Source organism: Haliotis rubra, unplaced genomic scaffold (assembly GCF_003918875.1).
Source record: "Haliotis rubra isolate DU_JTF1 unplaced genomic scaffold, ASM391887v1 Scf1688, whole genome shotgun sequence".
NCBI lineage: Eukaryota > Metazoa > Mollusca > Gastropoda > Lepetellida > Haliotidae > Haliotis > Haliotis rubra.
In genome coordinates this window covers 60614-74418 of record NW_025765656.1, presented here as the reverse complement: position 1 = coordinate 74418, position 13805 = coordinate 60614, and the positions used below count along the sequence as shown (strand labels likewise).

At 44.5% G+C, this 13805-nt stretch overlaps 1 protein-coding gene across 1 annotated transcript; it reads right to left on the bottom strand.

The window, feature by feature from the left end:
- Positions 1-3169: 3169 nt before the first annotated feature.
- Positions 3170-8874, bottom strand: LOC124272331. The gene is made up of 5 exons (XM_046707505.1): positions 8811-8874; positions 8463-8528; positions 5156-5302; positions 4071-4211; positions 3170-3192 (listed from the first exon to the last, which is right to left on the bottom strand). Exons 1-5 carry the CDS (start codon positions 8872-8874, stop codon positions 3170-3172), a joined length of 441 nt encoding a protein of 146 aa, XP_046563461.1.
- Between the last annotated feature and the right edge of the window lie 4931 nt (positions 8875-13805).

Sequence of the window (13805 nt, the reverse complement as noted above, 5' to 3'; positions counted from 1 at the left end):
TCGGCGATTTGCTTACGTCAATCGACCTGAAGAATGCGTATCTCCATGTGTCAATTCATCCCTCGTTCAAGCAGTGCCTCCGGTTCTCTTATGACGGGATGTGTTACTAATTCACGGTGCTCCCCTTCGGCATATCCACTGCCCCCCAGTGTGTTCGCCAAGCTCATGTTAGTGCCAGCTACCGTCGCAAGGTTGCAAGGAAGGCGTTGTTACCCTTACCTCGACGACTGGTTGCTCAGTGCTCTAACTCAGCTACACGGTGATAGACATTCTAGTTCGACTGGGGTGGATCATCAACCTCAATCCTGTTTGTTTTGGGCAGCCAGTCGGAGGCCTGCCTTCACATCAATGTCTTAGAACTGAGAGCTGTGCGGTTGGTTTTCGAGCGCTTCCGGGAGCATGTTCAGGGCCAGGTGGTTCGTCTTCAGTTAAACAACCGTACGGCCATGATGTACACCCTGAAGCAAGGCGGCACGGTGTCTCTAGCGCTCCTTCTGGAGACGTGGGAATTTCTACTCTGGTGCGACCAGTGCGACTGTCAGGTGCTTCCTGTTTATCTCCCGGGGCTGGAGAACGTGCGAGCAGACACCCTCTCGCCGGATCCTGGCACCGCACGAGTAGATGCTCGACCGGTAGATATTCGGAGTTATCTCCCAGTTGTACGGATCGTTCCAGGTGGATCTGTTTGCGTCCGGCGGGACGAATCAGATACCCATGTTCTGCTCTCGAATGCCGGACCAGGGGGGCGTTGGCTTCCGACCCCTTCCTGCTGGATTGGACGGGGAAGGTGCTGTGGGCGTTTCCGCCTCTACCCCTCATTCCCCTGGTCCTCTCCTAGCTGTCCACCCAGCCAGCTCGGCTACTTGTGCCGCTGGCACCACTTTGGCCGTCACACAGCTGGTTTCCGGTAATTCCAAGGTTCTGGCTCAGCCTCCTGTTCTATCACCTTTGCGACCGGACATTCTCACTCAGAACGTCGCACCACACCCCAATCCAAGGATTCAGTGGGTGGCTTGGCCTCTGTCAGGTCTACCCTCGAGGCACGAGGAATTCCGGCAGCAGTTGCAGACACAATTCTGGCTTCGAGGCAGAATTCGACAAACGTTCAATATGAGGATAGGTGGTCCGCTATGCACGCTGGTGTTCAGATGCGGGGATTGCAGATCCCTTTTCTGCGGAATTAGTCCGAGTATTGGAGTTTCTGCAAGCTCGTTTGGAAGAAGGCTTGGCGGCTTCGACCATTCGTGGCTACTCCACTGCTATTTCCACTTTTCACACCCCTGTCGATGGTGCTCTTCTGGGGTAGCACCCTCTTCTGCAGCGCTTTTTAGCTGGCGTGGATCGGGTTCGACCTGGTTTCAGGCGTACCAGCCCACCTTGGGATTTGTCAATCATGCTAGATTGGCTGTCCGGTCCTACGTTCTCACGTCTATCGGCTATTTCCATTCAGTTGTTAACATGGAAGGCCGTATTTCTGGTGGCGGTAACATCTGGGCACAGGGTTGGCGACTTACATGCTATGTCGGCAGACCCAGCGCTGACTGTGTTCCATCCAGATCGTGTCAGTATTCGCCTCTCGGATAGTTACCGTCCGAAGATCGATCACACTTTCCATGTGACAGCTCCTATCGAACTTCCTACTCTTACCCAGCCTTCCACATCAGGGACCTCTGCAACGAGCACTCACCCGTTGGATGTCCGTAAGACTCTCAAGGTCTATATCAAACAAACAGAAGGGGTCCGTACAGTTACCCATCTGTTCTGCTGTTACGGTGTCGGGAAGGCTGGGATGCTGGCTAGCAAACAGACCCTATCTCGCTGGCTTGTTTCGGTCATTTGTAGTGCTTATCAGGCTAAGTACAAGCCTCCCCCTGAGGGGTTGAAGGCTCACTCGGTCAGGGCAGTGGCCACTTCAAAGGCTTTTGCATCGGCACTGCCCATTGAAGAGATATGCTCTGCCGCTATTTGGAGCAGGCCTAGCTCTTTTATAAAGCACTATCAGCTCGATTCACATTCCCGTGATCGAGCGCATTTTGGCCGTTCTGTTCTCTCCAGTGGACAGTGTCCTGCCACCCTGACCGGGTGAGTCTTGGTAATCTGGACAGTTGATGCTGTTTTTCAATTGTGTATAATTGATATATTCACTGTTGACAAATCTAACTACTTTCGATTCTCTCATGCGATACTGGTCGGTTGTACGTTAGTTTTCCATCTTACGGTGCTCTTATATAGATTCACGAAGTGGGCGGGGTTTCTTACTTTCGCACTGTGTGCGTACGGTATTGCTTAACTTGTGAGGTCGGGTCTCGGTACGATCCTCCCTGTCGGTTCCCCTCCCATCATGCCTCTTGCGGAAGCTTCGGGACACGTGACAGATGAGTGTTATGGCGTCAGTTACTTTCTCAAGAACGATCGCTATTTTTGGGAGTCTGAGTTAATTAGCTAAACCTGTAGAGGGTTCCAATTCTTTGAGGAGAATCGTCCTTGGGGTAGGGCCACCCACCTCCCCGCAATTCTGTTCACTGATTTATTCAGCAGAAGGAATGGCGATACGGGCCTAGGTGCTTACCTGGTTGGCTGCGCATGCGTAGCAGGGGGGTAACTCAACGTGGTGGGGGCCGTATAATAGATAAACAAGATTTTTATTTATTGTACAATATTTTTATTAAAACATTGATACCACTGCCATATGACATTTTCAGCCGCAGAAAATGCATATATGTACCCCAAGGACGATTCTCTTCAAAGATTTGGAAACCTCTACAGGTTTAGCTAAGTTTTCGTGTAAGCCCGATAGGTTGCAAAGCTTCATATTCAGATATTGAGGGCTTGTCCAACTTTTTTAGCAACAATCAGGTGTAAGCCCGGGCTTTTTTTTATAATGATAGCTACACCCCTGCACACGTACGTATAGAATATACGTGCGTAGTTACGTGACGTTTAGTGCATGTGAACGGAGCGTTAGGTAAAACATCCCTGTGTGCAGCGATCCAATATCACGGGTCAGCATACCGTGGGAGATGAGTCTTGGTAACGTCATCACGTTGGTTAAACCCACGAGCGTGGATATGAAGCGGACAAACCATGAAAAGTTACCTGACTTTGAACCCATGAAACGGGGGCATGCCAAAGGGACGCAACTCTTCACGGTAAATCGCAACACGTCAGTCTACCGGGCCTCCCGGGCCCAAGCTAGCGTAGGAGGATACAGTTACATTAACGTTGCCAACACACCGTGGACCAATTGCACAAAGCGATTTTACATGGCACTGTCGTCGCTTCTATATTTTATGATAGTTTCACGATAACCTTAGTGTTAAGATCACGTGATCAACCTTGGTTCTAAGATTTAAGGATGAAAAGATACGTACCACGTGTTTTACGGGTTAAAGTGCGGGAACTACTCTCTATGTGTTCTGCTTAATCGATCGGGAAATATGTACCGAGTATTGTACAGGATAAGAAATACATATTACAGACACTTGAAATTTCGAGGCTCTGAAAGAAACTTAAAGTAACGAGAAAATATTCAAACCAATTAGTAAATACTTGCAATTTCCACCTTTTGAAAGAAACTTGAAGTAACGAGAAAATTTTCAAACCAATCAGTAAATACTTGAAATTTCGACCCTTTGAAAGAAACTTGAAGTAACGAGAAATTTCAAACAAAAACGCATTGCTGTAAAAGTGGCAATGTTAAGCCTTCGTACATTAACGCTCAGGTTAGGGTATAAACGAAATCGTACTTTCACTGTATCTTGTTAAGGTGCGGGGCGGTAGCGTAGCCTAGTAGTTAAAGCGTTCGCTCGTCACGCCGAAGACCCGGGTTCGATTCCCCACATGGGTACATTGTGTGAAACCCATTTCTGGTGTCCCTCGCCGCGATATTGATGGAATATTGTTAAAATCGGTGTAAAACCAAACTCACTCACTCAATTATTAAGGTGAATACAACGTGCTCCCGGCAATGTATTAAAACGTCAACGCCAGAACTTAACCAGTCTCGATTATCCGCCGATATAAATTCCATCGGGCGTACAAGGAAAAGTAGCCATACAATTTATGCATACCTCCGCTCGTTATCGTGAAAGATAACTTATGAATCTCCCAATTCCCGTTTCCAAGAGAGACGTTGATGACCCCGAATGCATCACATGTTCCATTCTTGTCCTTGATGACTGTCACAGGTTCCTGCAGATTCTCAACTGAGCCTGAAGGAAGGGGGATCAGTTGAAGTCAAACTTTATATACTCATCATAGAAATAAACGCATTTATTGCGCTACAGAAATGGGCGAGATTAATTCCAACTGACTATCAAAGCCTCCAGTGTTCAGATGTATAGCCCATTATGTTGTATGGCCTTGAAGCCTTAAAATTCAATAAATTCTGTCTGTCTGTCTGTCTGTCTGTCTGTACAGCCGATAGAGCGAGAGACGAACGATAGTTTGAGGGATTCAGAGGTACAGCCCGTAGCTGTCGTTCGGAATACCTCGTGTTAAACTTTTAGGAAGTGTATGCCGACTTTCCGACTGTCACTGTCCAGGCCCCAATTTCTCGAAACAAACTTAAGTCTGAGTTTTTCTCAAATTTGAGAAAACACAGAAAAATGCATTTCCCAGAAAAAACTGAAATCAATATTAAACTCAAACATAGTAGACAATTTGAGTTTGGTAGATAGATTACAAGTTGTTTGGGCTTTTTTATTTTAAAAATGCAGTTGAGTTAAAATTCAGCTGTTTCAAATTGTCAAACTGAGTTTGAAATTTGAGTAAAAACTTAAGTTCATTTCGAGAAATCGGGGCCTGATTTGAAAAAGCGACGTTCTAATCGGTTGAGAGAAAGTACGTGTTGTCGTGACTGGTAATAGGATGTCCACAGATCTTTGTTTTGCGGTAGAGAGAAAAAATGACTGTTTTAAAGGGGGCTGGGTTTCAAGATAAGTTTTCTCAATGGAACTCATTTTATACATACGAAAGACAAATGACTCAAAACGTGAAAAGATATACATCCATGCATCTATCCATCCATCCATCCAAAGGCACGCACGGACGCACGTACGGACACACGCACGCACACACACGCACATACACACACACACACACACACACACACACACACATACATACATACATACATACAGTACTAGAAACCTACAAACAGGTAGCTGCACTTCATCCAAAGTGGAGTCCAGTGTCACTGTGAGGTTGCCAGAGATGTGGATGTAGCCGTCGTAGCACAGGTAGGTGACGAGTTCGCCCTCAACTGTTCTGTAGGCGAACGGTACTGGCTGGAGGTCATCAGCTACATGAGCACAATCAAAGAGCTAGTGAGTCCGTTAGTGCATGCTTGTGTTAGGCGAGTTGATGAGTGCGTTAGTGCATGCTTGTGTTAGGCGAGTTGGTGAGTGCGTTAGTGCATGCTTGAATTGGGCTAGTTGGTGAGTGCGTTAGTGCATGCTTGTGTTAGGTGAGTGCGTTAGAGCATGCTTGTGTTAGGCGAGTTGGTGAGTGCGTTAGTGCATGCTTGAATTGGGCTAGTTGGTGAGTCCCTTAGTGCATGCTTGTGTTAGGTGAGTGCGTTAGAGCATGCTTGTGTTAGGCGAGTTGGTGAATTTGTTAGTGCATGCTTGAATTAGGCGAGTTGGTGAGTGCGTTAGTGCATGCTTGTGTTAGACGAGTTGGTGAGTCCGTTAGTACATGCTTGTGTTACGTGAGTGCGTTGGTGCATGCTTGTGTTAGGCGAGTTGATGAGTGCGTTGGTGCATGCTTGAATTAGGCGAGTTGGTGAGTGCGTTAGTGCATGTTTGTGTTAGGCGAGTTGGTGAGTCCCTTAGTGCATGCTTGTGTTAGGTGAGTGCGTTAGTGCATGCTTGTGTTAGGCGAGTTGGTGAATTTGTTAGTGCATGCTTGAATTAGGCGAGTTGGTGAGTGCGTTAGTGCATGCTTGTGTTAGTCGAGTTGGTGAGTGCGTTAGTGCATGCTTGTGTTAGGCGACTTGGTGAGCGCGTTAGTGCATGCTTGTGTTAGGCGAGTTGGTGAGTGCGTTAGTGCAGGCTTGAATTGGACGAGTTGGTGAGTTCGTTGGTGCATTCTTGAATTAGGCAAGTTGGTGAGTCCGTTAGTGCATGCTTGTGTTAGTCGAGTTGGTGAGTGCCTTAGTGCATGCTTGTGTTAGGCGACTTGGTGAGTCCGTTAGTGCAGGCTTGAATTAGGCGAGTTGGTGAGTGCGTTAGTGCATGCTTGTGTTAGACGAGTTGGTGAGTTCGTTGGTGCATTCTTGAATTAGGCAAGTTGGTGAGTGCGTTAGTGCATGCTTGTGTTAGGCGAGTTGTTGAGTGCGTTAGTGCAAGCTTGTGTTAGGTGAGTGCGTAAGTGCATGCTTGTGTTAGGCGAGTTGGAGAGTGCGTTAGTGCATGCTTGAATTAGGCAAGTTGGTGAGTTGATGAGTGCGTTAGTGCATGCTTGAATTAGGCGATTTGGTGAGTGCGTAAGTGCATGCTTGTGTTAGGCGAGTTGGTGAGTCAGTTAGTGCATGCATGTGTTAGGTGAGTGCGTAAGTGCATGCTTGTGTGAGCGAGTTGGTCAGTGCGTTAGTGCATGCTTGAATTAGGCTAGTTGGTGAGTGCGTTGGTGCATGTTTGTGTTAGGTGAGTTGGTGATTGCGTTTGTGCGTGCTTGTGTTAGGCGAGTTGTTGAGTGCGTTAGTGCATGCTTGTGTTAGGCTAGTTGGTGAGTGCGTTAGTGCATGCTTGTGTTAGGTGAGTTGGTGATTGCGTTTGTGCGTGCTTGTGTTAGGTGAGTTGGTGAGTGCGTTAGTGCATGCTTGTGTTAGGTGAGTGCGTTAGTGGATGCTCGTGTTAGACGAGTTGGTGAGTGCATAGGTGCATGCTTGTGTTAGGCGAGTTGGTGTGTGCGTTGGTGCATGCTTGTGTTAGGCGTGTTGGTGAGTGCGTTGGTGCATGGTTGAATTAGGCAAGTTGATGAGTGCGTTGGTGCGTGCTTCTGTTAGGCGAGTTGGTAAGTCAGTTAGTGCATGCTTGTGTAAGGTGAGTGCGTTGGTGCATGCTTGTGTTAGGCGAGTTGATGGGTGTGTTAGTGCATGCTTGTGTTAGGCGAGTTGGTGAGTCAGCTAGTGCATACATGTGTTAGGTGAGTGCGTAAGTGCATGCTTGTGTGAGCGAGTTGGTCAGTGCGTTAGTGCATGCTTGAATTAGGCTAGTTGGTGAGTGCGTTGGTGCATGTTTGTGTTAGGCGAGTTTGTGAGTGCGTTAGTGCATGCTTGAATTAGGCTAGTTGGTGAGTGCGTTGGTGCATGTTTGTGTTAGGCGTGTTGTTAAGTGCGTTAGTGCATGCTTGAATTAGGTGAGTTGGTGAGTGCGTTAGTGCATGCTTGTGTTAGTCGAGTTGGTGAGTCCGTTAGTGCATGCTTGAATTAGACGAGTTGGTGAGTGTGTTGGTGCATGTTTGTGTTAGGCGATTTGGTGAGTGCGTTAGTGCATGTTTGTGTTAGGCGTGTTGTTGAGTGCGTTAGTGCATGCTTGAATTAGGCGAGTTGTTGAGTGCGTTGGTGCATGCTTGTGGTAGGCGAGTTGGTGAGTGCGTTGGTACGTGCTTGTGTTAGGCGTGTTGTTGAGTGCGTTAGTGCATGCTTGAATTAGGCGAGTTGTTGAGTGCGTTGGTGCATGCTTGAATTAGGCTAGTTGGTGAGTGTGTTGGTGCGTGCTTGTGTTAGGCATGTTGTTGAGTGCGTTGGTGCATGCTTGTGTTAGGCGAGTTGTTGAGTGCGTTGGTGCATGTTTGTGTTAGGCGAGTTGTTGAGTGCGTTTGTTCATGTTTGTGTTGGGCGAGTTGTTGAGTGCGTTAGTGCATGTTTGTGTTAGGCGTGTTGTTGAGTGCGTTGGTGCTTGTTTGTGTTAGGCGAGTTGTTGAGTGCGTTAGTGCATGCTTGTGTGCTGGGCGAGTTGATGAGGGCGTTTAAGTATGAGTTTGGGTTTTTTGACGAGCACCTGTGGTATTGACTTTAGTGAGTGCTCTCATTCGGCTAATTGATACCCATTTATATCATAAACGCCAAACAGAACCTTTCGTCAGATAATCCCGTACTTATTTAAATGAATATGAAACGGTTAACCCTCATTATCGGACACGTGTCATATGGTTCATACAACATCGATGTTCCATGTAAATAACCCTCAAGTTACGATTCGATGTAGAACTTACTAGAGAGCAAGCCATGATTTTGTAAATGCTTTAGATGGACGAATCTTATTGGTTTTCCGTCTATTAACTAGATAATACCGCGTATATGCATCTTCTACAACTCAAAACGTCAAGGCCAATGGACGAATATCGATTATCTGCCGAAACTGAGAAAATTGTCAAAGAATATAGCAATAAAAGCTATGCTATGAATTAGTCAATGACGCCAGGCAATTTGCATCTACATATATAAAATATCCTACCTGTAATGTTTGAGGTCCTAACACTGGATGAAGGTGTACTGGGTGAGACGAGACTGGGTGAGTCGCCTGCCGATACAGAGAAAATTGTAAAAGAATATAGTCATAAAAACTATGATATGAATTAGTCAATGACGCCAGGCAATTTGCATCTATAAAATATCCTACCTGTAATGTTTGAGGTCCTAACACTGGAAGAAGGTGTACTGGGTGGGACGACAGTGGGTGAGTTGCCTGCCGATACAGAGAAAATTGTAAAAGAATATAGTAATATAAGCTATGCTATGAATTACTCAATGGCTCAAGGCTTTTGCGTAAAGGCAGGGAATTTGCGTCTATGAAATATCCTACCTGGACTGAGTGATGTCATACCAAGCACGCCTAGCGCTAGAAGGAAGGCACAGTGAGACAGCATGCTGGAAACAAAGTCTACACATTATTTATAATAAAAATGAACATTACCCAGAAAAAGTCAAACTACAAGAGGGTTTCAAGAAGCATATCTACACTGTTAGGGGCGAGTGAGTCCATATTGTGAATTATACTGGTCAAAAACAATAGTCGGTTGTTGTTTAACGCCGCACTCAGCAGTATTCCAACTATTTCGGGCGGTCTGTAAATAATCCAGTCTAAACCAGACAATCCAGTGATCAACAGCAGGAGTATAGTTCTACGCAACTGAATACGATGACATGTGACCACCCGATCCCGTTAGTCGCCTCTTACGACAAGTATGGGTTACTGAAGATCAATTCTAACTCGGAATTCACGGGTCCTTCGTCTCATTTTGGCAACTTCACGTTGATAGAGCCAATTTAGCCAGGGATTGTAAAGGATGACATGATTTGTTGGTCGAATGCATATTTCTGGACGAGGGATTGTGACAGGTGGCATGCCACTAAGGTAACGTTCTCCGACGTGGTTGTCCTGCTGTCGATAACGTCGTCTTGGGCGTCTGCTGCGGCGAATCAGTTTCAAGTAACCCCATGGCTTGCAATTAATCATTTACACATTGGCAAAGCATGGTGAAATCTCAGCAAAACTATAACAAGTGGTGCTCTTCTGAACTCTACAGAATTGACAGAGAGTGGACATGATATTATGGTTGATATCTGACGTTTATAGAGACTATTTGAAGCCATTTATCCCGAAAATTCGCCAGACAAGTTGTTGTCAAAAAGTACACTCCCATCGACATCGGCTGGTTATACCTGTTTAGGGTGAACAACAGACAAACCTGTCAATTTCTTTAGGGTGACCAAGAAAATTCCCTGTCTTCAACAATCTTGCCTTTTGCCTTAGTTTCAACAATCCTACCTTTGTGGGTTAACCACAGATATCCCTATTTTCAACGTCCTTACCAACTTTGTGGGTGAAGAGCAAACATCCATGTTTTCAACAATCCTACCTTTTGCCTTAAGTTCACTATTCCTACATTTTGCCTTCAGACTTCCCTGGTTTTGACAATCTCACTTTTTGGTAGACAAACAGACTCGATTTCAACAACCGTGTCTGTAAACAACAAAGACCCCTGTTTTCAACAACCTTACCTCTTTCTGAACAATACGACCCCTGTTTTCAACAACCTAACCTTTTCCTGAACAACAACCCCTGATTTCAACAACCTTACCTTTTTCTGAACAACAGACACCCCTGTTTTCAACAACTTTGCCTTTTTCTGAACAACAGACACCCCTGTTTTCAACAAGCTTATCTTTTTCTGAACAACGGACACCCCTGTTTTCAACAACCTTACCTTTTTCTGAACAACAGACACCCCTGTTTTCAACAACTTTGCCTTTTTCTGAACAACAGACACCCCTGTTTTCAACAACCTTAACTTTTTCTGAACAACAGACACCCCTGTTTTCAACAAGCTTATCTTTTTCTGAACAACAGACACCCCTGATTTCAACAACCTAACTTTTTTCTGAACAACAGACACCCCTGATTTCAACAACCTAACTTTTTTCTGAACAACGGACACTCCTGTTTTCAACAACCTAACTTTTTTCTGAACAACAGACAACCCTGATTTCAACAACCTAACTTTTTTCTGAACAACAGACACCCCTGATTTCAACAACTTAACTTTTTTCTGAACAACGGACACCCTCGTTTTCAACAAGCTGATCTTTTCTGAAACACAGACCCCTCTGTTGTCAACAACCTACCTTTTTCTGAACAACAGACACCCCTGTTTTCAACAAACAACAGACACCCCTATCTTTTCTGAACAACAGACACCCCTGTTTTCAACAACCTTACCTTTCTCTGAACAACAGACACCCCTGTTTTCAACAACCTTACCTTTTTCTGAACAACAGACACCCCTGTTTTCAACAACCTTACCTTTTCTGAACAACAGACACCCCTGTTTTCAACAACCTTTACCTTTTTCTGAACAACAGACACCCCTGTTTTCAACAAGCTTATCTTTTTCTGAACAACGGACACCTCTGTTTTCAACAACTTTGACCTTTTTCTGAACAACGGACACCTCTGTTTTCAACAACCTTACCTTTTTCTGAACAACGGACACCCCTGTTTTCTGAACAACAGACACCCCTTTTTCAACAACCTTACCTTTTTCTGAACAACAGACACCTCTGTTTTCAACGACTTTGCCTTTTATTGAACAACAGACACCACTGTTTTCAACAAGCTTATCTTTTTCTGAACAACAGACACCCCTGATTTCAACAACCTTACCTTTTTCTGAACAACAGACACCTCTGTTTTCAACGACTTTGCCTTTTATTGAACAACAGACACCCCTGATTTCAACAACCTTACCTTTTTCTGAACAACAGACACCCCTGATTTCAACAACCTTACCTTTTTCTGAACAACAGACACCCCTGTTTTCAACAACCTTTCCTTTTTCTGAACAACAGACAACCCTCTTTTCAACAACTTTACCTTTTTCTGAACAACAAACACCCCTGTTTGCAACAAGCTTATCTTTTTCTGAACATCAGACACCCCTGTTTTCAACAACCTTACCTTTTTCTGAACAACAGACACCCCTGTTTTCAACAACCTTACCTTTTTTCTGAACAACAGACACCCCTGTTTTCAACAACTTAACTTTTTTCTGAACAACAGACACCCCTGTTTTCAACAAGCTTATCTTTTCTGAAACACAGACACCTCTGTTGTCAACAACCTTACCTTTTTCTGAACAACGGACACCCCTGTTTTCAACAACCTTACCTTTTTCTGAACAACAGACACCCCTGTTTTCAACAACCTTACTCTTTTCTGAACAACAGACACCCCTGTTTTCAACAAGCTTATCTTTTCTGAACAACAGACACCTCTGTTGTCAACAACCTTACCTTTTTCTGAACAACGGACACCCCTGTTTTCAACAACCTTACCTTTTTCTGAACAACAGACACCCCTGATTTCAACAACCTAACTTTTTTCTGAACAACGGACAACCCTCTTTTCAACAACTTTACCTTTTTCTGAACAACAAACACCCCTGTTTTCAACAAGCTTATCTTTTTCTGAACATCAGACACCCCTGTTTTCAACATCTTTACCTTTTTCTGAACAAAAGACAACCCCGTTTTCAACAAGCTTATATGTTTCTGAACAACAGACACCCCTGATTTCAACAACTTAACTTTTTTCTGAACAACAGACACCCCTGTTTTCAACAAGCTTATCTTTTCTGAAACACAGACACCTCTGTTGTCAACAACCTAACCTTTTTCTGAACAACGGACACGACTGTTTTCAACAACCTTACCTTTTTCTGAACAACAGACACCCCTGTTTTCAAAAACCTTACTCTTTTCTGATCAACAGACACCCCTGCTTTCAACAAGCCTATCTTTTCTGAACCACAGACACCTCTGTTGTCAACAACCTTACCTCTTTCTGAACAACAGACACCCGTTTTCAACAACCTTACCTTTCTCTGAACAACAGACACCCCTGTTTTCAACAAGCTTACCTTTTTCTGAACAACAGACACCCCTGATTTCAACAACCTAACTTTTTTCTGAACAACAGACACCTCTGTTTTCAACAACTTTACCTTTTCCTGAACAAGAGACACCCCTGATTTCAACAACCTAACTTTTTTCTGAACAACGGACACCCCTGTTTTCAACAAGATTATCTTTTTCTGAACAACAGACACCCCTGTTTTCAACAACCTTACTTTTTTCTGAACAACAGACACCCCTGTTTTCAACAAGCTTATCTTTTCTGAACAACAGACACCTCTGTCGTCAACAACCTTACCTCTTTCTGACCAACAGACACCCGTTTACAACAACCTTACCTCTCTCTGAACAACAGACACCTCTGTTTTCAACAACCTTACCTTTCTCTGAACAACAGACACCCCTGTTTTCAACAACATTACCTTTCTCTGAACAACAGACACCCCTGTTTTCAACAACCTTACCTTTTTCTGAACACCGACCACCCTGTTTTCAACAAACTTATCTTTTTCTGAACAACGGACACCACTGATTTCAACAACCTAACTTTTTTCTGAACAACGGACACTCCTGTTTTCAACAAGCTTATCTTTTCCTGAACAAGAGACACCTCTGTTTTCAACAACCTGACCTTTTTCTGAACAACAGACACCCCTGTTTTCAACAAGATTATCTGAACAACTGAACAACAGACACCCCTGTTTTGACCAACAAGCCTATCTTTTCTGAACCACAGACACCTCTGTTGTCAACAACCTTACGTCTCTCTGAACAACAGACACCTCTGTTTTCAACAAGCTTATCTTCTCTGAACAACAGACACCTCTATTGTCAACAACCTTACCTCTGTCTGAACAACAGACACCTCTGTTGTCAACAACCTTACCTTTCTCTGAACAACAGACACCTCTGTTTTCAACAACCTTACCTTTCTCTCAACAACAGACACCTCTGTTGTCAACAACCTTACCTCTCTCTGAACAACAGACACCTCTGTTTTCAACAAGCTTACCTTTCTCTCAACAACAGAAACCTCTGTTGTCAACAACCTTACCTCTCTCTGAACAACAGACACCTCTGTTTTCAACAACCTTACCTTTCGGGTGACCAAGAAACATCACTGTGTTCAGCAACGTACACAAAAGCTCTAGGCCAGTTTGTGTCGTGGAACAGAGTAGAAACAGTTTGAATCGTTTGAAGTAAGTTCTAAGGATGCTTTTGGTTAATTATGAATATGCGTGAAAACCATGTAAGAGAAGCACTCAAGTCACCTGTACATCAATCCATCAAACACCTAGACATGGACCAGAACCATGAGAAGGTCACAGGATGAAAGCCCTTCACAAAAGTTCGTACATATTTTAAAACTCTTTCGTGTTTGCAT